The sequence below is a fragment of the Xiphias gladius genome, chromosome 16 (genome assembly GCF_016859285.1).
Source record: "Xiphias gladius isolate SHS-SW01 ecotype Sanya breed wild chromosome 16, ASM1685928v1, whole genome shotgun sequence".
Classification (NCBI taxonomy): Eukaryota; Metazoa; Chordata; class Actinopteri; order Istiophoriformes; family Xiphiidae; genus Xiphias; species Xiphias gladius.
In genome coordinates, this window is record NC_053415.1 from 21,237,807 (window position 1) to 21,262,978 (window position 25,172).

General features: G+C 43.6%; 1 protein-coding gene and 1 long non-coding RNA gene across 2 annotated transcripts; one reads left to right on the forward strand and one right to left on the reverse strand.

Annotated features, from left to right (window-relative positions):
• Positions 1–1,653: 1,653 nt before the first annotated feature.
• Positions 1,654–22,193, forward strand: sestd1 (SEC14 and spectrin domains 1). Its single transcript, XM_040147931.1, has 18 exons — positions 1,654–1,932; positions 4,406–4,475; positions 4,607–4,715; positions 5,644–5,734; positions 5,855–5,968; positions 11,245–11,358; positions 11,481–11,575; positions 11,691–11,746; positions 13,632–13,706; positions 14,798–14,955; positions 17,600–17,722; positions 18,344–18,538; positions 19,013–19,127; positions 19,305–19,470; positions 20,081–20,162; positions 20,279–20,401; positions 21,028–21,320; positions 21,896–22,193. Exons 2-18 carry the CDS (start codon positions 4,406–4,408, stop codon positions 22,161–22,163), a joined length of 2,247 nt encoding a protein of 748 aa, XP_040003865.1. The 5' UTR covers positions 1,654–1,932; the 3' UTR covers positions 22,164–22,193.
• Positions 21,151–23,445, reverse strand: LOC120801233. Its single transcript, XR_005709064.1, has 4 exons — positions 23,350–23,445; positions 22,454–22,534; positions 21,866–22,370; positions 21,151–21,229 (listed from the first exon to the last, which is right to left on the reverse strand). It is a non-coding gene; the product is annotated as an uncharacterized LOC120801233 (long non-coding RNA).
• Positions 23,446–25,172: the final 1,727 nt, after the last annotated feature.

The window sequence follows — 25,172 nt, forward strand, 5'->3', positions numbered from 1 at the left end:
CAGTGGCTTTTACAGACTTAAATAAATAAATAAATAAAGTGAATTTTCCTTAAGATATCTGGGGAAAATAACAATTATTTAGTGCTTTATATAAAGCTGATTTATTTTTCTTCACTACTTTGAAACTCAACCTTCCAGTTTCTCACCTGAAATCATAGCGGCCTTAACATGTGTTTTATTATATAATCTCGAGGCCTTATCTTGCAGAGGGGCCCCGACTTAAAATCTGTTTTTTGAAAGTTTACACACTTTTGGCAAAATAGAGTTACCACAAAATAATTTGGATTTATAAACTAGTACATACACAATGCACAGAGAGTGGGAGAACAAGCGGGGTCAGTAGATGCCCCCTATTAAAATTCAGTTAATCAGAATGAGAATTTTCTAAACACACACCTACTATCAAATCAGTCTAAAAAACTGTTGTTCCACCACTTTGATCCACACTGAAATATCTCACCCACTACTGGATGGATTGCCCTGAAATTTTGTACAGATATAAATGGTCGGCAGGGATGAAGCCTGCTGACGTTGGTGATTTCTATAGCGTGACTGTAAACTACTTTTTTTTTAAAATTAGCTTTAAAACATTTCTACACTCTGATACCAAAGAATTTCAAAACTAACTGATGAACCAAACTTTGTGGACTGAAATTAAGGAAGAAATAAATACATGCAAAAAGAATAAATATTCCTAAAGAGGAATAATGAAACACAAAATTGTAAAAAGTGTAAATAAAAATAAAACTGGGCAAAATGTTAATACAAATATAGATGAGAAATGTAATTGAGAATTTATAATAGCTAACAGTATTCAGTGCTCCAACTTGTTGAGAAACGTGTTCCTCCGTACAAGGTTGGATTACCTACTGGGCAAAGCAGGCATCTGCCCAAGGACTCCAGACCCTCGGGGGACCCCATAATCCCCAGGTTCACTACAAATCATTTTTGTCTCCATAATTTGACTAACATATATTTGTCATTTTGTTGCACCATTGTATATCAATTGGAACAGGTCCTCAGGCCTCCATCTTGTGGCCCTGGTGTCGTGGGGGGATCTTGTGTCAAAAACTAGTTTTGAGACCTTCTTTGACTGACTTATATTGAGCTCATTTGTTGTAAAGTTATATTTTATCAAATTTTTCCATTTTTTTCCCATGTGTCAAGTACTTAACACACAGAAAACTTCAGGCAAGGTAATATCAAGAGTACTGTAAGGCTACAACCATCAGTTATTTTCACTGCAAATATGTCCGACTATTATTTCCTTTAATCACTGATTGATCATTCAGTGTATAAATAGTGTATAATAACTTATTAACATGTTCACATTCCCTTTTTAAAATTCTATTCACATCTGAAAAGCTGGTACCGGTAGATTCTTTTGGCATTTTTCTACTGAAAAAATGACTCAAATGATTAATCAATTTTCAAAATTGACTGTAGGTCACTTGACTAATTGATTAATCCACTAATCATTTCAGCTGCAGATAACTGTTTGGTTTCTGGAAAAATAATGAAACTGCCATGTACGGTGGGGGTCAATAGGGGCCCAGGAACACATTTTTTTTCCCGGCCATGCCTCCACGTTTCCTCCATGCTTTTATTTTGAATGCTGCCTCACCGGAAGTCGCACTCTTTTATTGGGCTTCACTGAGACTGCGCAGAGCAGCGAGCTCCACCGCCTGTTTTCTGTGAATCCGCTGTTGTTGAAAGCGAAGGGAGAAGAAACTGAAATCTTTCCCGTTGTTTTTTTAAATGGAAAATAGATCAAGTATTTGCCGATAAATCACCCTGAGAGGAGGAAGAGGAGGAGGAGCAGAAGGAGCAGAGGACGAGCCGCAGAAGAGAAGGAGAGATAGAGGAGAAGAAGAGGAGGACTGGGAGAAAAAAAATCGGGAGAGTATAAAATGCTGCAGATTTGACTGAAAGGTAAGAAAATACGCCTGATCAATATTTAATGCTGATCGATCCTGAAGTTGTCGATACTGAGTGAATCGAGGTCTGAGGTCAAGGAGGTGTGAGCCGCAGCAGCCTCCAGCCGCTGAAATGTAGGTCAATGTGTCTGTGGGGCGAGCCGAACCGAGCCGAGCCGAACCGAACCGAGCCTTGCCGTGGCCGGGCCGGGCCGAGCTGGGCCGAGCTGGGACGGGCCGTCCTGCAGCTGCAACCAGGCCGCAGGCTGGTTGAGGAGGAACAGGAGGAGGAGGAGGAGGAGGGAGAAGACGAAGACGAAGCCCAGCTGCAGGGCTAAGTGGTGCTGCAGTAACCGGAGCTCCACTCACAAATGCTGCTACTAAACTAATGATGACAATATAATAAGCACACTTTAATCAAAAAGATTAATTGTTATTTTTGAAACCAAGTTTAGTAGAATAGTCGAACACTAGCAGTAAAAAATATTAAGTAAAAGTACATCAAGTTTAGTAAGTAAACATTTAAATAAAGGTAAAATAATAAAGACCCTGAAAACTTTCTGTTTTGAGTTGTTTTGTATGACAATAAATAGTCATGTCTAAAAAAACAACAATTAAAGCTGAACTCTGGGGAAAAAAAATATTCAGTAAGAGTTTAACTTTAAACTAATCTGCTCCATCAGGACTGTATGGGTGTAGTTTGATCAACTGCCATCAGATATTAATTCAGACATTTGTAAACCCTGATTTGCCGCGCGTGAATACTCGGCATTACGCTCATTTTCCAAAGATCCCCTCTCACTTGCAACCGGTGAGAAGAGCACCAAACACAAACACACACGCTTCTCATGTGAACTAACGAAAACTCTTCCAGGTTTGGCAGAGAATGTTGTACTCGTGTGGGATCCCATCACTCTTGATAAGAAGATGTTTGAGGAAAAACAGGTTTTTCTGACCTTTTTAATAATAAAAACAAAGCAACAAAGAACAGCCGGAAAAACAAAATGATGCAAAGGTGAAGGCGATGGACGTAACATCACTCCAAATCAAAAACCTAAATAAAGAGACACGTGTACAGACAGTGGGTCCCACATTACAAGCAGGGAATGAACTGAACAGAAAGGTGCATATGTGTTACTATTTTACAACGTAAAACGTTGATGATAATAATAATAATAATAAAAAACACACTTCATAAAAGACAAATGAAAGCGACAGACATACAAACGCAAAGAAAACCTTACAGAATCGTAAAGGAATAATTTGACATTTGGGGAAATACACTCCAGTTTCATATTTAAACGACAGACATGAGAGTGTTATAGATCTTCTCATCTAACTCTCTGCAAGAACGTGCAAAAGCAAAATGCCAGAACTGTCGCCTCAAAAGAAGAGGAGAGCGCTGAAAAAGAGAGCGCACAGTTTGGAAAACAGTATCAGTCATTCCATGGTAAGTGGAACCACCGAACCTCAGGGAGACAGTTAAAAGAAAAGCAGATGTTGAGCCAACCAAAGAAGTGACTGACAGAAATGTAAACTGACGGATTTACTGGCTGTCGGCTTTAGCCCTGCGAACACGCTGTTGAAACACTCAGTAAATCACAGGCTGAGCTGGACGCGAAGCCAAGAATCTGAATCTGCCGGGAGACGCGCCAGCTGAGAGCAAATCCTCACAGAAAGTCACTGCGGTGTCTCTGTAGTCCTGTAATACTTCGGGGGGGGGGGGTTTGTAGTGTGTCCTCGCTGCTGCAGTCTTTAAAAGGGATCCTATGGTCGTTGTCTCTATCACCCACAACATGACTGTCTCAGTCCTTTGTTGACTTACAGTGGGTTTGTCGTCCGGGCAGATTACTGTACTTTCTTGGCCTATTTCTATAGTTCCTTACTGTCCGTCCAGTAACAAGGGTTCATACAGAGTCTTGTACCCATTCTGACCCTGAGGACGGGTTTCTGAGCCTGTGGACTAATGTCTACGTCTGTGGAGCCGTGACTGAATGTGTGAACCAGTGTCTCAGATTGTTGGCTACTGTCTGAACCTTCGGACTAGTGTCTGAGCTTTTTGGACTAGTTTCTGAGCCTGTTGGACTAGTGTCTGTCTTACGACTGGTGTCTGAAATCATGGACTAGTGTCTGAGCTTGTTGGGCTTTGGATGAATCAGGTGGGTATTTTTAGCATGAAATTTCTTGCTTCTGTTACTGTCTGTGGAAATGAAAAGAGGAAAGAAAATAAAAATAAAATAAGAAATAAAAGGCCTCCACTCAACTTCCGAATGTGTTTTTTTAACCAGATGAGGACTGTGGATTTTGTCCCCAGTCCCTTACATTACGATAATGCAGTAAGGGGTCACAGCTAGACCGGACAGGATCAAAAATGACCTCGACCAGAAACTGTTTCAATGTTCATAAGGGCATGTGAATGTCATTTTAAGGTGGACTTGACTAAATGTGAGCCTGTCCTTTTTAAGTATTGTTTACATGCGTGTCTACAGATGTCAAACGTTACCATGGAAGCGACCACCATCCTCCCCATCCTCAAGAAGAAACTGGCCTTTCTGTCTGGTAAAACACACACACACACACACACACACACACAAAAGGAGTTAACATGTCTACGTGTGTTTAATCTCATTTTAAACGCATTTGGGTGGTAATCAGATTTCCCCCCTCTCCGCTGGTCTGCCTTTCTTTAGGGGGCAAAGACCGGCGCAGCGGTCTGATCCTGACCATCCCTCTCAGTTCAGATCAGACCAGCATGGAGGAGCTCAGCGCCACACTGGACTACCTTCTCAGCATCCCCAGGTACACACACACACACACACACACACAACTACACACAGGCAGCAGTAGCAGCACTGGCAGCAGTAGATACAGTCTGGTCTGTGTTTGTGCGCAGTTGTTCGAATGAAAGACTGGATTGTGTCGGTTTTAATGCCACTGGACATGTTTGGAGTTATGTTTGGCTCCGGTGTACGAGTCCAGTGTATGTTCAGCTGTGCTGGAAAAGGCTTAAAGGATGATTCCAGTTCATTACAAATTGGGTCTTACCGCATTGGCCCAAATATTATTAATGGGTCAAACTTCCCGGGGAGGGGGGCAAGAAAGCACTCAGATGAATGTAAGGTTTTTCACAGATGTGTATTTAGAGACGTGTTTATTTGATTATAATGTATGTGCTAAGGTGTGTATGCTAAGAACTGTAACAGAGTGAATGGTTTTGTGATTCATTGGCTGGGCCTTTGTGTCAGGCCGATGTTTGCATGTGTGCTCTTATTTAACGTGTTTCCTAGTCATGCTTGGTTTTTATGCAGCAATCCCCTTTATCTGAGACAGTTTTCTCCTATGGGAGACAATAAAAGTGACTTTGACCTTAACTTTGTGAAGATACAAAACACTGTCAGACGAGACCTGTTGATAAAGTTTCCCCAAGATGCTACCAGAGTCCTGGGCATTCTGAAGCTCTAACATCCAGCGCTTGAGCTGGCCATAAAATGGAGTTGCATTCAAAAGCTAACTTGTGATTTGAAAACTCATTTTTCCTATCTAAGCAGTTGGACATGAATGAACCACTCTGACACACAGATCTTAATACCTACAGATTTAAAAAAAAAAAAAATTTTTCTCTGATTGGGCAACTCAAATACTGTATGCACGGGAAAGCGTATGTTAACGTTGATGTGGGTCGTTCATAGTTTGTTGTTCTATAAAATGCTTCCTCTCGCTCTCTCAGTGAGAAGTGTAAGGCTCGGGGTTTCACCGTTATCGTGGACGGACGGAAGTCTCAGTGGAACATTGTGAAGACTGTGGTGCTCATGTTGCAGGTACGAGCAAAACTCACGTCACCTCCAGGCCCAGTGCAGAGAAATGTACATGCATGACGGCATTACTTTGTCAGGATGATTAACAGCTGAGGACGATGACGCTGTTAATTCTGTTTTCAGAATGTGATCCCGGCCGAGGTGTCGCTGGTCTGCGTGGTGAAGCCAGATGAATTCTGGGATAAGAAGGTCACACACTTCTGCTTCTGGAAGGAGAAAGACCGCCTGGGCTTTGAGGTGAGTCTCCCGTCCGCTGCTCGCCAAACTGATTCGGGACGAACCAGCTTCAGGCTTCCTTTATGGTCGCTGACCTCCCCAGCTGAGACGTAACTGAAAGGATTTGGGTGGTAGAGGTCTTTAGGGATTCTGAAAATTTGGAACTGGCTTTTTAACCCGAACCAGAGATTTTCTTAACCTGAGGCCATTTTTTCAAAATAATTCTGTACATTTGTTGAAGTGTGAAAGCTGTTGCTGAGCTCAGGTGCAGTCAAGTCAGTCCAAAGCATCTCTGGACATTGGTGTGAGGTTTGGTTCCCTTTTCCACTGCATGGACTGAACCCGATATCTGGGGCTTTCCACAACCCTGAAATTTTAAGAACCTCATGAGGCTTTGGCGCAAAGTTACGCCCTGTGTTGAATCTGAAGATGTACAGTATGTCATTTGAAAGACAACAGCGGGACCAACTATGTAATTTTTTTTTAGTCAGGCTCGCTGCGTGGGTGCAGGGGTGGCAGTGTCGGGCACCCAGTTGGTCCACCACTTGGGTCTAGATTGTAATATCGTCACAAGTATTGAATTGCAATGAACATTTTTTTTTTTTTTTTAACGATGTGAATCATCACCAGAGGATGAACCGTACTGACTTTTCGTCCACAGCCACCATGACGTTAGGTGGGAAACATCTCAACGACTATTGCATGGATTGGCACAAAAAATTTGGTGCACATCAGTGTCCCCCAGGATGAATTTTGATCCCTTAAATTTTCATGACCATCAGGTAAAAATGTAAATTTGTCCACTACTTTGGTTCGTGACTAAAAACCTGCAAAATTAACGACATTCCCCAAACATTAGCTGCACTCTAGCGCTAATTAGCAAATACTAGCATGTGGACACACTGAACTAAGGTGGTGACCATGTCATTACGAGCATGTTAGAATCTAGTTCAGAGCACTGCTGGGCCGAACTACAGCCTCACAGAGCTGCTAACGTGGCTGTAGACTCTTAGCCCTCCTACGGTTGTGGGACCAGACACCAAAGGGAGAAGTGGTGCTGATATTGTTATTGATTTTCATTCACAAGCTTTCGTGCTGAACCCAGGTGCACAAGCTGGTCGGCCCAAAACAGCAGCCACTTCATAGTTTTTCAGTTTGCTCCACTGCGCTTTATGATCTCTTACTTTTCTATAAACTTGTTACTTCTGCCGAGGACATTATGTATTCACCAGTGTCTGGTGATTACACAAAAACAACTGAACTGATTTGCACCGAACTTGCTGGGGGGATGGGGCACGGGCCAGGGAAGAACCCATTCAATTTTGGGGCAGACCGGTGTTGTTTACTATGAATTTGAAGTCTGGTGTCTGTTGGCGGAGGTCTGCGCTCTACTGAGTGCAATTCTAGTTTTGTTGTTGTTGTTTTTTTTGTATTTTTGTTTTCAATTTTTAATCTCATTTAGTTTTTTCCTGCACTGTCTGGCCGTCTGTGGTATCCCCATTTCTGTCAGACGCTTAAGCTGTCTCTAATTGCTGACTTTGGGTCCCTCTGAATGACTTCCTGTGCCCAAACACTAAAGGGTTCCTACGGTGTGGGTGAAATGAACTACTTTGTACGACATGCACGACTACGTCTACAAAGGTTTAAGTGTTGGTACCTGTTTTGATCGGCTGCATTGGAAGGCCGCTTGAAAAGCCTCTCGTCATAGAGAGGGAGAGAGATCGGTGTTTTTTAATAAGAGCAGAGACAAACAGACTTTCTGTATTTCCAGTTTTTGTTGTTGTGAGGACAAAAATTACACACAAACACACACACACTCCTGAATTGTGTTGTTACTGAATATGAAACAGAGACAAACTGAGCTAGTTATAATAACCTTGAGCATCATTAACTGTCCTGAGTGCTGCTGGAAACCTGAGCCAGGATCAATGGAGTGTGTGAGTGTGTGTGTGTGTGTGTGAGATTTTTGCCCAGCCTCCTCCTCTATTACAACAGATGGTTCTACTGACAGAGATCTCATGTCACTGTGACCCAGATTTATACAGTCATCTTGGCCCCACGGCCGTTGCCGTGGTAACCGGAGCAAGTTGGTGGGTCTAGATAATCCATCACACTCGATGTTTAGATTCCTTTTTTTTTCTGTTGTTGTTGTTAGTCAAAGTGGAGTTATCGTTGTTTGCTGAGACTGAAAACCCCTCCCCGTTCAAGGAGGCTCCTACATTGAAGAGTTGGCTAATGAACAGCAACAGTTTTGATGAGTCAGATTCACTTTACTCTGTTCACGTCCATGTTTGCACAAGTTTGAGCTGTAAGTTTGTAAACATGTAGTTTGTGAAATTGCTTAGATGCTATTTACTAACATATTTTGAAAGAAGAAATCTTTGGTGCCGTGGAATAAGAAATGCGATGGGATTGCGTTTATTGTTTAAATCTCTGAGTGCTCATCTTCTTCACTATATCTAAATGCTTACTGCTACACTCTTAACACACACACACACACACACACACACACACACACACACACACACACACACACACACACACACACACAGACAAATACACACGGCTGCTGGAAGGGAGATTCCAGGGACGGTGTTGAAATGTGACTCATCTTAACTATGGAGTGTGTGTGCGGATATCACAGTGGGGCGTATGTCGTACAGCTGCTCTAAAGTCTGACCTGACATTTAAATAAACACACACACACACACACACTGCAGTAACAACTGGAGGACAGACTCACTACCAGCTGCCTGTCAAGGTTTATTTGTAAAGCAATCGTTCATACAAATGTTGTTCAGGATGCTTTTGTGAAATGATATAACAATGATAAAGGATAAAACATACGTAGAGGCACACACAATATATATATATATTTTTTAATATTGGCTAAATTTTGAAGTAAAAGCTAAACTTGTTTATTTTTCTTCATAGACAATGGTCTTTTGTAAAACCTCAGATCAGCCCACGGGCTGTTACTGGACACCGAACACAACTCTAACACCAAATTTAGAAAGTGCTCCGAAAAGCCGAAGGAGAAGTTTGCCTTGTGATCCAAGAGCTCCGTTTGGCTGATAGACTGAAGCAATGCTTGCTATATAAACAGTGCTGGTGTGTATAGAACATCTAACAAATGGTCTTAAGATTGGCCGTACAGTAGGATTTATGAGTCACAAAGTTCTCTGTAAAAAGTAGGAGAAAGTTAGTATTAAGAAGCTAAAAGTAACTGTTAGTTAGTGCTGACTGCAGTGACTCCCCGGTGTCAAGGAAACAAGGGCTATAATTATGTCTACCCGAAAAGTCCTCCCTAAAATACCGTATCGACCAGTAGCTCCAGTGTCCGTGCTGAATCACCTCGGCCATCAAAGCTTCGTGCGCACATGGAGTGCTTCTCCGTTTGGCTCAGTCGGTCCCTCACCTAGTTGGGAGCCGATGGTCTTGGAAAGATAGTTCGGCATATTTGGAATGAACACACAGGACATTACCAGAAAAGGCCTCACAAGTGACTGAGTCCTTTAGGCCACGTAGGACCACTGCACTAAACGTGTCTATCCAGAACGTTTTGGGAGGTCGCCACCACGTATCAATGACACCTGCCCTGAGCCAACAAAGCTGGGATTCTCATCCGTAGCATGATCTGTGTTTTCGGGGTTTCTGATTGCAGTCTTGTGTTCAGAAGTTCGCAGCTTTGTTTTTCTTTTCGTTTGGCCAACAGAAATTTTTCGAACAAGGCCGGTACAACGTGTAAACAAACGTTGGTCGAGTCACAGTTGGCACTCCAACTCACCGTCTGTGGTGAGTTCTTTTTGGCCTGCGAGAAGGCGCTTGAAGCATTTACCGTCTGGTGTGTTTGGGCTCGGGGAACATTTGCCACACCTAAAGTTTCCTTCAGCGACAGCCAGCTGTGGCTCTTAGGCATCCTGATAGAGTGTACAAGTGCATCTCCTCACGTCTGAAAGAGGAAAATGATCGGCCCTTTTGTTATTTCTTCAGGAACTGTTTCCGACTGGAGTATAAGCCAGTGTTTTAAAACAATGTTCCTGATTTGTTTAGAAATATTTTCACAGTGATTCGAATCAGCTGAACAATCAGTAAACAGATTCTGATCCAAGGGACATTGCTTTCCGGTTTAAAAAAAAAAAAAAAAACGCCGAATAGGATACATCTGTGACCCCGATCAGTTACTGGGTCACTGGCTGGGGGACGGGGGAAGCATCGTTTGCAGAGGGAAGAGCAACACTTGTCACAGTTATGACTACCCATCATTCATCGTATCCAACATTATATATTTATATATTCAATATATTGAAACTCGCGAGAGGAAAGCTGATAGAAGAAAACTCCTCTGCTGTTATGTCACAGTATCAGTGTGAATTATTTTGGAGTTTACATAGGATACTGAAATTAACGAACGTAAAACATCAAACGAAGAAAAGGTTTGTGTAAAATTAATATTCTGCTCACCACATCTAGCTCGGTCCATTAACTAATCTTGAGCTATTTTTTTGTTTTGTTTTACACTTTATGATTTTTCTTATCATATTTTGTCACAACAATATTTTGTCACAGTTCAGTTGTTAGGGAAATTTTCACACTGCGCACTCTGTGCCGGTGGCTGCCAGGGTATCGTCCTCTGTTGCACACGGACGTGTAACATCAGCTACTGTAGGCTGCAACACTCTCTCTTCTGAGGCCTCTTGAGAGCGTCGTGTCCCCTGGACCACCTCTCATGTTAGTCACGGACCACTTTGCTTTATCAGATTTTTATGTCTCTTTATGTCTGTCACAGTACAGCGCTGCTCTGATGACACATTGTTGACAGCTGTACTATAATTATTATTATTATTATTTCTTTTTTTTTTCAGGTCCTCTACTGCAAATACGGACTTTCCTAAACCTTTTGTTTTAATCAGCTGATATCCAACAGCAGGGCCTGAACCACCAACTGTGTGAAGTTCTTCTTATTACTCTTAAGTGACATTTTTGTGAATGAAACTTACCCACAGACAGAGCAGGACGGGCAGCCTCACGTGGCAGTTTCAGGGGGGGGGGGCGTCAGTCATGCCAATCACCAGAGCTCACGCTCATGAACAGGTGGCGTTTCATCAGGCTGAAACGAGCGGTTTACGAGATGTTTGTGCAGCTTAGAGAGCGAACATTCAATCCAAGCTTCACGGAAAAAAAAACAAAACGAGAGATTTAGGATAAGGGTAAGAAAATGTTTTTGCATGAGGCCCATTATCGTTATTGTCTGATTAATTGGCTCTCTGCATGCTTGTACCTGTGCTTTTTGTCAGGTGATCCTGGTTTCGGCCAATAAGCTGACTCGTTACATTGAACCCTGTCAGCTGACGGACGACTTTGGAGGAAGTCTGGACTACGATCACAATGACTGGCTCAACAAGAGACTGGTCACTATTTTACTTGAATAAATCCACATATATAACACTTTTATAACCGAAAAGGCTTGTTGCCGTGGTAACCTGGCACCAGGTCTGAGCATGTTTGTTTTTATCTTGTTTGCTCGTTGCAGGTTTTCGAGAAGTTCACCAAGGAGTCGACATCACTGCTGGACGAGCTGTCGATCATCAATGAAAGTGACAAGAGCAGCTCGGTGGACAAGGACAAGTACGTGCGCGCGCACACACACACACACACACACACACACAAAAGGCTACAGTTTAAGGTGCACTACCAGTAGACAGATGAAATCCAGAGCTATGTGTCTGTCTGACCTCTGCAGATCTGCTGACTCTGCCCTCCTGCCGTCCTTTGACCCTGAGACTGTCCTTCAAACCGGTAAATATCTTCTTCTCCCATTTAAACCCCTTTCAGACATGCACGCTGTTACGCAAATGTGATGGTAAGACTACATGTTGGTTTCATGCCTGTGACTGATTAAATCAAGTCAGTTTATTTCTGGGGCACATTCAGAAACATCAGTTGTTGACCAAAGTGCTTTACAGAGAGATGACGGTTACAATCCGATTAAAAAAAAAAAAAAAAAAAAACAAAAAAAAAACAACAACAACAAAACAAAAAAAAAAAAAAAACCAAACATAATTATGAAAACAAGTTTAAGAAAAACTAATAAGAACGTAAGATTCAATAATCATGGATAAAATCATAACAACATAAGCACATGGCACAGAGAAAAATTAAATAATAAAAACAGTGTGACCAGTCTTTAGATGGGTTTTAAAAATATCAGTGAATGGGTAAAATCTAATGTTGTGTTTAGGGCCAACAGTTTAAAAAAAAACAAGCCCAGCCATTGTAACTGGAATGAGTGGAGTTTGGGATGAAGAGCAGTGAACGGTCAGGAGATCTGAGGGGGGCGATGAGTCCAGAGATATAACCCGTGATTAAAAAATAAATAAAAGAACCAGCTGCAGGTAGGATAAGGCAGAGTGACTGGTTCCCACATGAAGAGAACTGCAACAGTGGAGATGAGACGAAACAGGAGGATACACTATGGTTTCAAAATCCTTAACCAACAGGAATGGTTTTGAGCAAAGCCAACGCTGACAGAGATTTAGATTTGTTGATCAAATTCTAAACCAGAATCAAAGGTGACGCCTAGATTCCTTGCGTGGGAATTTGCTTTCGAAGACAAGAGACCCAAGAGTGCTGATTGCAGTGTTGGAGTGGCGAACTAGTTCTGAGACGGTTCATGGTCTCTGAGAGGCTTCAGCAGTTTTAGTTGGACAAATCCAGAAAGTATCTTCCACGGTGTGTATCCTTTTAGGACAGAATTCCCTCTTTGTGTTACTGTCCCTCCACTGCAGGCCAACAGGGAGAAACCGTCTCAGGGAAACACGTCGTATTAGCCTTGCGTTAGCTAGAGATAAACTTTTTAATGTGTTTTTGCGCAAAAATGACGAGTGTGGATTTTGTCCATCATCACTTGATTCAAAACACATGGCCAGTATGCACAGGATGAAAGGTTACAGCAAGCAAAATCTTTTTCAATACAAATATATGCACTCGTCCATTGTTTTAAGATACACTTGAGAATTTGTGAACCTGAATGATTGCTTTAGTAGTTTCTCTTTTAAGAATCATCTCGTGCGCTCCAAGAAAATCAAATCGGTTTTCATAAACTATGATAAAGGGTGAATGAGCTGATTTTACATTGCTTAGGAGTTTCTTCTCAGGTTAAAGGTTTTTCCCCCTTAAGTGAAAACGAGGTAAAAAAAGCTTACTGTGTACACCGCTACTGAAATGTGTCTCACTTGTGGTCATGAGCTCCGAGTAGTGACTGAAATACTGGAATCATGGATCCAAGCAGCCAAACTAAGTTTCCCGTCGGAGCATCTGGGCTCACCCTGACCCCGGCGCATGTGAGTGGAAAGGGGGAGGTCTCGGTTATTGCCACCAAGACCCGGAGCTAAATAGACACTGACGGTGGAAAAGTGATGGATGGGTGGCTGGGTTCACCGTACTGAGCAGCCTGTGCCTGTGTGTTGGGCAGAGGTGAAAGGAGTCTTTGTCTGCGGGTACCACCCTCCTCCCTCTACCAGCCCCTGTCATAATGTAACAGCATGTGCGCAAACACTGATGCATCATTGTTTCCGATGCCTTTATAACAGACTTTTAAATCTCAAACCAGCTCTGTCCGTCTGTCTGTCTGTCTGTCTGTCTGTCTGTCTGTCTGTCTGTCTGTCTGTCTGTCTGTCTGCAGGTCATGAGCTGCTTTCGGAGCTGCAGCAGCGTCGTTTTAACGGCTCAGAGGGAGGAGGAGGAGGAGGACAGGGAGGTGAGGAAGCAGCCGTCAGTCATCCAGAAGTGACTGCGCTGGTCCGGCTTAGACAGATGGATGAACGAAGGGACGTCATCCGTGGTGTTTTTGTTTGTGTTTTTCCTCTGAACTGCTCCTGAATGCAGTCATTCAGCTGTTCCAGAGTACTACGTAGGGTACTACAGTATGAAGTAGCGTATGAGGGGACAATACACAGTGGCTCCTGTTAGAGCATCACTGTGCTCAGAAGTAGCGCAAACTGCAGCATGCTGCAGAATGAATTTGGGACCGATCAGACACCTCCATGATGGTTTTGCGTAATGGATTAGAATCCAAACATCTAAAATGCCTACAACGTTTGCACGGTATTAAGGAAAAAAACTGTATCATTATTATTATTATCATTATTATTATTATTATTATTACTATTATTTATTGCTTTAATTATTTATTTCCTCCACCCACCATAGCTCTGTATACCCGCAGTAAAACCACAGACCTCAGGGAGCAACTGGGAGCCTTGATTGATCATTGATAAAGTTCTTGGTTTCACAACACATAGTTCGATTTGTGTGGTGATTTGAATGGTGCCTGTAGAGATTAGTCGAGTCACGTCAGTTTTATTTACATAGTGCCAAATCATAGCACAAGTTATCTCAGGGAACTTTTCACATAGAGTAGGTCTAGACCATACGTGTTCCGCTATCACATAGGCTGCAATGTTTGTCCACATACATTTGGCCGCCTTTTTCATGAGAAGGGCGAGTGACAGACGTAAAAGCTCCTAAAAACACTTGTGAATGGTGGCTATTTTTAAGAATTGTCATTAGGAACGAGTGTACACGTTAGTCCAGTATCTTTCATGGCGCCAGGGTGTTACATAGACTCCCAGAGTGAATTTAACGCCCACAAAGAAGGCGCCTCACGAGACAATCGCGCCTGACCCTGTAGACTACATTGATATTTTTTAATTTACTGAAAAAGGAAACACTGCAGGCATCCTTTGTATGATCAGACCAGTGATAAGGAGACGTCCTGGACTACAGCCCCGCAGGTCTTCCGCCCTGACCGCTCTCTCTCTCTCTCTCTCTCTGACCTCTGACCTGCAGGTCCGGCCTGGTGTCCCATGGAGGAGGAGCTGCTGGCTCAGCCTCAGGTGATGAAGCTGCTGGACTCGCTCAGGGAGCAGTACACCAGATACCAGGAGCTCTGCAGGCAGCGAAACAAACGCACCCAGCTAGACGAGATCCACACCAAGGTCATGCAGGTAATCCGCACGAGCACACACACACACGCGCGCACACACACAGAGCTGACAGTGAGTCTGTGTGTCCACCTGTAAATTTGAAAGGGTTTTAAAATGTGAGCTCAAATGTGTCAACAATAGAGCTGCTGTGATTAGTCGATTAATTGATTGGTCGGTCTACAGAAAATTAATCAGCAATCATTTTAATAAATTATTACCCATTTTAGGTGTTGTTCAAGCCAAAATGCCAAAAACTTGATTTCTAGCTTCTCAAATGTGAGTATTTTACGCTTTCTTTGGTAAAACATGATAGTGAAGCTGAGTATGTTTGGGCTTTAGACTGTTTGCTCAGACAAGACAAGACATTTGAAGATGTGATTTTGGTCTTTAGGAAATTATAACGGGTTTTTTCCACTATTTTCTGGCATTTTATAGAGAAAACGATCAATTGACTAACTGAAAAAAATAATCGGCACATTAATCAATAATGAGAATAATCGTTAGTTGCAGCCCTAGTCAGCTTGCAGTGTCTAAACTGTATTTGGCCTCACTTGGAGGGCGGCAGGGGCTCGGGAGGTAGAGCGGGTCGTCCACCAATCAGGGTTGGTGGGTCGATTCCTGGCTCCTCCTGTCGAAGTGTCCGTGGGCAAGACGCTTTGTCTGTTATGGTAGAAAGGTTCTACATATGTTTAAGTGCAGTCCATTTACCATTCACTTCTCATCCAGAGTCTTGATTAAATTTTGATCTTTTTGTTTGTTTCTTTTTTCTGCAAAATGCAGCGAGACCTAAAACATGACTGAGGCGTCATATTATTTGGGACTTGGTTTGTAAATTGAAGATGAAAGGATGAAGGAAATATGACGTGTTTGATTAGTGAGGTAAATTGTTCTTTTACCTTGGGACAGATTCGGGCTAGCTGTTTCCCCGCTTCCAAATGTCAAACTGTTCCTTTTAATAATGCTCAGTGCTCCACATACACCTTTTTCAAAGTTCACAGGGGGTTTCCAAAGCTATCCGACCAGCTGTATAATGTCCGATTTAGTGTCTTTAGTCTTCAAAAGTCAAACTGCAGTTCATGTCCAGACGGAGTACAAATCTGTAAACACGTCCTCCACACTCTCACAACTCTCTGTGAACACTGTCCTGCTACAGAAATAGCCTCCTCAGCCTTTACAAGTGTCTTGCCTTGCTTCTTTTATCATCCGGCCTTTGACCCTCAGAAGCAGTGTCAGTGAGCAGCTTCTCTGCTCCAGGGCTCCTCAGTGGAGGTGGACTCTACTGGGGTTACTGCGGTTCCTGCAGCCGCAGGGGCTGATGGGCAACACCACTGTTTGAGATGAGCCTGGATTTACCATGGTAACCGCAACATGTCGGTCACTAGCCTGGAGGATTTGAGGTGGGGGGGTTGGCCTAGTTCTGGATCGAACTGTGTGTGTGTGTGTTAGCTCGTCAGGGCATCACTGACCTGATAAATACAATTAAATCATGATACTGACACACACACACATCTGGATAGACAGTTCCAGATGTTACTCTACTGTATAGTACTATGGTGAACATTTTAACTTCAACTCATTATAAAATCATACATGATGATTATTTACAATTTTATTTTGTATTAGACAAACACACAAGCGGCCTTTTTTCTTTTTTTTTTTGAACAATATAAATGTCCACCTAAAACTATGTCGCTAGGAAACAAGGCACACTAACAGAGTTTAAAACAAAAGCTCTAATTCAAATTGTGAATACTTTGGAATATATAGATATTTTAATTAGATAATTAAATAAAATTTGCCACTGATAAAAAGGAACATAAATGAAGACACACAATGAATTCCTTCCCCTTTGTTCTCAGAGAATTCTTACACTATCAAATTGAAATGCTAAATCTCTGGAGTCCCCCCTTAATGCCCAGTTTGTCATCTCTGATCAGCTCATATACGTCAGCTGTTGGATATCAACTTCAGTGATCTGTTTCATGTTTCTATTTCTTTTTACTTCCCTGTAACATGTAAATATATTTGTGCTGCAAAAACACATCAAGGACAATACGAGGTGGAAAAAAACAAACAAAAGTGATTTTAGATTAAAATTTGTATGTAAAAAAGATTCAGTCAATATCAAATAAAATCTTGATACGATTATGGTGTGAAATCATGTGAGCTCCATCACGGAGACAAGTAGAGCCTGAGAGCCTCCTGCTGGTCGCTCGGCTGCACTGCAGCTCAGGGACTCACTGAGGGAGACCCAAAAGGCCTTCTGACATGCCACAGCGGGAAAAGCACAGGTGTGAGTCATGACAATAATGATGGCTGAATTCCATTTCGCTGCCTCGGGTTTCAGGGTCCTGGTACTGTGCACGCTGGCTCACCGTCACACTGCCGTGACTCACTGGTCATAGATGCTTGCCGGTGTTGGCGGTGCATGAAACCGAATTTGCAGCTTTTTGATGTTACGTTTCCTATCGAAATGCACCTTGGGAGTCATAATTAACTTCTCATCTTATTATATACACAGGCTTGTACCCTCAACTTTTTATCAGACAAGCACCAAATATTTTCTAGCACAGTTGCTCCTCCTATGTACTGATGATGCAATTACATTGTCTGTAATTAGTTCAATCTGTCAGTGTACAGTGATTTCTCTTTGTCTTTCTCTAAGGTCGTCACCTGGCTGCAGGGTCCAGGTTCAGACCTCCTGAAGACTCACCAGGCGATCGGAGACTCCATGCGAGCGGCTCAGGCCCTGCAGCAGAAACACGAGGAGATCGAGAGCCAGCACAGTGTAAGGCAACGCACGGAGCACGCCGCACGCGCGATCATGTGACGAGGGCAAACTGATAAATCAGATTTGGGGTTATGTACAGATCTGAGTGGAATTTGTCTTTTGATGCTCCCACTCTGCCGTCTGCAGTTCAGCCGTTAAAAAGGTCAGAAGATCGCAGAAACAAATTCTCCATAAATGCATTTCACACAGAACTTTTCATGTTGTGGTCAGTGCAGTGGCTCAGACTCAGAGCGGTCACACGGAGCAATCGCCTCAGTACGGACTCATCACTGTGTGCACATGTTGATTCGAAAAAGAACAGCAGGTTCAGTTAACGCAAGCCTGGCTCCTGACCTGTGAACTGCTGCCTCCGCAGTCACGCCAAACTACAGTCTTCAGAAAGTTGAATCTACACCTCTCTATTACAGTTTCAACAAACACAACCTCAATGAAGGTAGCATTTGTTGCAGGGGTGTTCTTAAACTTAAACTGCTTTACTATTAGCTCAGGGTACCTGATGGAGTGTATCTTAGCTCTGTTTTGTGTCAGCACTATGGGGAATGAAGACATTTTACTGACACCGGTGTTAAAATGTGAGCATTGGACTGATTCTGTATCTGCGTGTGTGTGTGTGTACAGGAGTGGTTTGCGGTGTACGTGGAGTTGAACCAGCAGATCGCCGCCTTGCTCGGTGCCGGGGAGGAGGAGGAAGTGGTGGAGCTGAAGGCGCTGCAGCAGCAGCTCAGCGACGTCTGCTACCGCCAGGCGGCTCAGCTGGAGACCCGACAGAACGTCCTGCAGGCGGCGCAGAGCTTCCACAGCACCACACAGGAGGTAACACACACACACACAGTTGTCTTTCTTCACTTGTGAGGACCCTCATTGACATAATGAATTCCCTAGCCCCTTGCCCTGTCCTAAACCCAATTCTGACCTAACCTTAAAATGAAGTTTTAACCTGCAAACGGTCCTTTGAAGTAGTGAGGACCGGCCGAAATATCCTCGCAAAGCAAGAGTCCTCAGATTCATCCTTGTGCTACCAGCACAGAAACAGGTCCACCTTAGCACAAACACCATAGGGGAAACTGTTAGCCTAGCTCCATCAAGGGCGAAAAAGAATTACATCTGATTTCTTGGAATTTTAACAGCTCTTCAGAAGGTGAACCGCTGGATCAACTGTTGGTCTGTTCACTAACCAAAAACCAGAACATTCCAGTATAAAGCCGAATGTTTGCAAGTGGAGAGAGAGGGAAAAAAAACGTATGTGATGTTTTCTGAGCGTTCAAAATTCTTTGTCTGTCTCTGCAGTTGTCCCAGCAGTTGGACGGTCTACTGGGCATGCTCTGTGCCGACGTGGCTCCAGCTGACGGAGCTTCGATTCAACAAAACCTCAAACTGCTAGAGGAGAAGCTGCAGATTGTCGGTTTGTGCTCGGAATGAAGAATCTTGTGAATTTTCCTCTAATTTACTGATACTCTCATTGGCGTCTGTGTTAAGTGTGTACATCCACATCTTTTGTACCTGTGGCAGAGCAGTGACATGTTAACTGATGGGTTTATCAAAGTTCCTCTGTGACATTACCCGTCTCCTCTCAATGCAGAGGCAGGTCTTGGTTCTCTGCGTCAGAAGGGGGCGTTGTTGATGGAGCAGATGTGCAGCCAGCCGTCGTGGTCTCTGGAGGAAACTGAGAGTCCAGCTGGAGAACAGCAGGACAACGTTCAGCAAATACAGGCTGTGATGGAGGAGATGCAGCTCCGCAAGCAGAGGTTACTTTCTTTTCTTTTCTTTTCCTTGGCTTTAAAGTAAAACCAAAAGCTCATGACAATGTCTTTTTTTCTATATCTGCAGAGTCTGAATCACCGCTCTCATTTTTGTCAAAAACAACAAACACTCTTTTTAATTTGTTCAGGTTTCACAATCTGACTCTGTAGCAAAATGCAAAATGACTGATTGTTTGAAAAAACTAGAACAGAGATTTTCCTTCCTATCTGTGGATGACCTGTATACGCTGCTCGCCGCACGGCAAATGATGCTAATGTTTGCCTGGTCACTCCGAGTAAAACACACTAACAATTTCCAGACTACAACCACTGGTCAGAATTTAGTCAGATTTCTTGATCCCATCGTTGCTTCGCAGAGGATGAGCCGTTTAAATTTTAATGACCCCGTGACCTTTACATTTCAGCTCCAATACTAGTAAACTGCTGATAGCAAAATGATCAGTTTGGAGTTTGTTCTGTTCCACAACTTTGATTTTGTTGCTGTAGTGAACACTGCAGTCTCCAGGGGGTGCTAGCAGGACTTTGCACTGTTAGGTTATATGCTTGAAGCCATTTAAAAAAAAAAAAAAAAAGTGTTTGCCTATGTGTGTTGCAGGTGTGAGGACATGGTGGACGTGAGGAGGCTGAAGATGCTTCAGATGGTCCAACTGTTCAAGTGTGAAGAAGATGCTTTGCAGGTCGACACACAACAACAACAACAACAACACACGAGCGTGCGCGCCCATACACGTACCTCCTGTATTGATGAGATGTTGATCTGTGTGTGTGTGTGTGTGTGTGTGTGTGTGTTCAGGCAGTTGAGTGGCTTGGCGAGCTGTTGGACGCCCTGTTGAAGACTCATGTGAGACTGGGCGATGAATCACAAGAAACCAGGACCATGTTGGACAAACACAGGAAGTTTGTGGACGTCGCTCAGGTGAGACGCTCCCAGATTACGCTTTTTCATTTTATCCAGTATTTTTAAATGTAAAAATATTGATTAGCGCAGCTTTTATTAGTATAACACATCCACATTTAACATCAAACATTTCCCTGTCCGAGCTTCTTAGAGTATTTTATAGCCTGACTAAAGACCTTCCCCGCTAATGTTTGAAGAAATGATGCCATCTCACACAGCAAAGGTAATTTTAATGCTGTCTCCCAGTACCTAAATTGGTCATGAGACCAGATGCAGCAGGATCTGTCTCATTCAGCACAACTGGTGACAAAAACGTCTCTGTGCTTTGATAGAACCAAATCGTTTATTCAGCCCTCACTGTGCCCCACTGTTGAGATCCACTGCTCTACACAAACATACAAACTCACTGTAAAGTTTCACCAAAGTTAGCAGGATTCATCCTCACGGCACCAGGAATGTCTGTTCCAGATTTCATGGCAAATCTGACAATAGCTGTTGAGTTATTTTAGTCTGTACCAGAATGGTGGACAGACCAACTGACATTGATATCCCTAGAGCTGGTATAATTTTGAAAACAAAGCAAAGAGACAGACGGATAATAACTCCATCTCTATGTTCGTCTCCGTCTTCCCGTCTTCCTTCAGAGCACCTACGATTATGGCCGTCAACTGCTGCAGGCAACCGTCGTCCTCTGTCAGTCCCTGCGCTGTACGACGCGCTCGTCCGGGGACACTCTGCCGAGACTCAACCGGGTCTGGAAACAGTTCAGCGTCAGCGCCGAAGAGAGACAACAGAGACTGGAGCTGGCTCTGAACTTCCACACCGCCGCCGAGAGGGTAAGACAGGCTGAGAGAGAGAGAGAGAGAGAGAGAGACCTCACTGCATTATGTGCCAGGTGTCACAGCAGCAGACTAGAGTTCGTCCTGCGCATCGGCAGGTCGATGTTATCACCTGACATTGGCTAGAAATGAAAAATGGCGACCTGCTGACATCAAGTGTGCGTTACCAGTTATTTCTATTGCATGTGTAGTCGGCTTGTAGAAGCAGCTGACGAACTCACTCTTTCTGTGTTAACTGTGTTTCAGGTGTGACCAGTCTGCCTGGATCTTATCTTCCCTGGGTCCACGGTCCATAAACGCACGCACGCACACACACACACACACACACACACACACACACACACACACACACACACACACACAATCCTGTTTTTGTCACTCCAGAGGACGTTGCATTGGCTGACATTCAGTCCTGGGACACTTTGCCTTACCTTAACTGTAACCACTACAGGCCAAACTCCAATCGTCACCTTGACAAAAAAAACATCTGAAATCTAAACTTTAATGATTTACCTTGTGGGGACCAGCTTTTTGTCCCCACATGGGAGGTTAAACCCCATAATATGACGGATTTTTGTTCACGCACTGTATTTAATGTAGTACCCACAAAAACACACGCACACACACTTTATATAATACATACTTCTAACTCAAATCATTGTGATTACAGGAGCGAGCAGTACTTCGGGAGTCCCAGTGACACAGCAGCGGCAGCGGAGGGCGTCAGAGAGCGCCTCCTGCTGGTGGAGGAGCGGCGGCTGCAGCTGCAGGAGGCCAGGCTTCACAATGACGAAGAGGAGGAGGTACTAAACGGGCAGGAAACGCGACTAGACGTGATTGGAGAGGAACTGAGTGAGAAAGAAGAAGAAGAAGAGGAGGAAGAGGTGGAGGAGGTGGGGCAACAGGATGAAGAGTTAGCGAGGGCTACACAGGACTGCTAGTGGATGATGTTAAACCGAGCAGCCTTAATGAAGCTTGTTAATGAAGGGCTGCCGATTGATTTCCGCCGAGGCCGCTGATATGTAGTCCCCGAGGCAAGAAAGCCCCCGACCGGTTGCTTCTGTCTCCCCGTGGCAGTAGGTTATTCTTACCGCTGCTATTTCTCCACATCAGACTACATTATCCATCAGCCTCGCTGCTTACCCTTCCTTAAAGAGAAAAACAAAAACGTTGGATGTGATTTCTCCGTCGTGCTTTCACTCCTTTTTTAGCAGAGACTGTGAAAGCTTACCACTGTTTGCCCTGGAAGAACAGCACCGTCTAACTTTTTTCTGCCATTAAGTGATCCAGCAGCTCCCCTTCCAAACAGGACCTGCTGGGTCGAAAACGTAAAATACTGGAATTATTTACTGGAATAATTAATACTCGTGTCTCTGGATGCTCTGTTCATGCTGATCGACTGTAAAATAACCTGTCTGGATAAGAATACTCCTAACATACACCTCACAACACCGCCTCCTTCCCAGCATGCCACTTGTTTACCTTAATGGGCGGAACTTCCATGGTGCTAACATGGTTACTAAAGTTTCTGTCTGTGCCTCCTACGACTTTCTCTCATTTCTTGCCTCTTGGCCTCCTTTTATTATTTGCCTCGCCTAACAAAAGATGAACCCGAGGGGCAGAGCTACAGTATGTCAGGTGTGCAGCGACCTGATCCTGTTCCTGCATCAACAGCCCTGTACATTTCACCTGCAGACACTGTCAGGTGACCTGTCTTTCGGAGCTTTTCAACCCTGGGATGGACATCAGACTCTCCTCGCTGAGTCTCCTCTGCTTTATTCACAAAAAGACTGTTTCCAGCGTAGCTCGAGGAGAGACGTCAAACTACAAGTCCCAAAGAGCATTGCAAAACAACAAAAAAACAAGATCCAATCATTTTAAAGTAAAACAGTAACATTATTTGTGATTCCCTTTGCAAGTAAACAGTGCAAATTCACCCCAAAATTTGAAGTCTTCCTTTAAAGTCGAACTGAAATTTAAATTCTCCTCATTTTCTGTGTAAGATATATCCGCCATATTCCTAGCCACGTGTTAGCGACATGTTTCGCTTTTTCTTAGAGACTGTGGGGAAATGCACGATGTGGGAACCCAGTCTGTCGCACTTCAGACAGGGTAATACGATCATACCTCCGCCTTAGCAAGGGACGGGAGGACGACGACCTGAGGACGTGGCCTCGGATGGCAGAGACCAACCGAGTTAGCTTGCCGCTAGCTCAGTGGTGTGGTGATGTTGGGACTTCGAGGCTCTGACTTGGCTTGGCGTTTCGTTTCTAGCTCCTTCGACAAAATGTGCCCAAATTTTATTTTCATGGAAGAACTGATAAGCATCACAGGCTTTTCAGGTGGTTCACTGCTTCAGCACCGGTAGCAACGGAGTCAATAAAGTAAATACACCGTGGTGCGTTATCCAAGGATACTTCTTCAGGTAATGCTAACAAACGTCAAAGAATAGAGAAGACGCCTGTAGCATACAGCTAACTCCTTCGGTGAAAGGAATAACCGTTGGTCGTGGCCATAGTTCACGCAAGGCATCATGGGGTTAAGAATAAGGTGGAGGATAATAATAATACAGGATTTTAATATATTTTTTGTATCTCCAGAAGACGTCAAAAACGTTTTTTGGACATAATTGTGGGAAGCAGCGTTTAAGCCTCAAGCCTCGGGGGGGCTGCGGTTGACTGACAACTGAGAGGGATGTAGTGCTGCGACCTCAGCGCCAAAATACTTAAGATATGTGGATATACATCGCTTTTTAGCTGTTAAACAATACGTAGTGTTATCTGTTGAGACCCCTTAAAAGTATTTTACGGGGTAATGAACTTTTTCGCCGTAAAAACAAATTGGATGGTACTCGTCTTTCTCAAACCTCCGGCCGACTGAAATCCCCGCATCAGACGCGTTCGCCGCAATCTGTAGCAGAGGAGGAGGCTGAATATGTAAGATGACACAACTCGAGAGGATGAATTACTAAATTTTGTGCACAAATTATTTATTATCTGACGCCTCCTGGCTCCTGAATTTTGGCAATTACTGATTGCCAAGTACACAAGTGGAAACACAGACCAAAGAGAGAGAAATTGGTTTTATTTTTTTTTTAGTTAATTTTAATTTCAGTTCGACTTCTTGTTTAAAATGGTCTCTGGGACTTGTAGTCAGCGCAGTTGTAACAGTATATCAATGATGCTAAAATCTTTCGAGGACCCGGAGGCCCCCGGCCACTTTGCTGCTCTTAAGTAAAACCTCTGCCTTCGTGATGGAAATCAAACCCGCGCAGCCCGCACTGGTCCAAACTGACCGCGGGGACTGAGGTGACCTCTTGACTCTGCTGGCGGTCAAGTGCACAGACAGACTGGGGCGCACTGGGACGGGTATGCCGACATGGTGACATCGGAGTGAGACGGATGCCTTTTCTATTTATTTGATTTGATTTTATTTTTTTTTTCAAGCGAACCTTGGTGTAATTGGTTGATGTTTTTGACCAGTAACTGCTGCTGTAAGTGTAACTGCTAAATGCTGCGTCCTGCTCTCTGTCCCTTCAGTCCAATAACATACAATGACTTCTGTATGACCTCATCCTCTAAATAAAGAAGCTTTTTGAAGTTCCTGTCTGAGATGGGTTTTTTTTATTTTTTTTATCCCCACCTGCTTTTTCCTTTGCTCGACACAGCAACAAAGACGTGTTGATAAAACATCCTAAGGCTAAAAGTAGCTCCAAACTGGCTCAGTAAGGAGAAACCCCTGAAAAATAACAGGTGTGTCAGTCCTACCTTTAAGACTCCTTTCTCGGAGTAATTCACACAGACTTTCAGTGCTAAAACGAGCTCCTCAGTCTGACAGAAGTTAGACGCAGTCCACAGGACCTCTGAATCCTAAGACCTGCTCATGGTCAGTCAGCTGCTGCAGGTATTGCCCCTGATTGTATTAAGAGATTTTCAAAGCTCAACTTCCAA

Bases quoted from the DNA above. Each gene is read 5' to 3' on its own strand.
- sestd1 (XM_040147931.1), top strand. From the start codon at position 4,406: ATGTCAAACGTTACCATGGAAGCGACCACCATCCTCCCCATCCTCAAG. The intron at 5,969-11,244 runs GTGAGTCTCCCG...GCTTTTTGTCAG, and splicing joins AAGACCGCCTGGGCTTTGAG to GTGATCCTGGTTTCGGCCAA. The intron at 11,359-11,480 runs GTCACTATTTTA...TGCTCGTTGCAG, and splicing joins ACTGGCTCAACAAGAGACTG to GTTTTCGAGAAGTTCACCAA.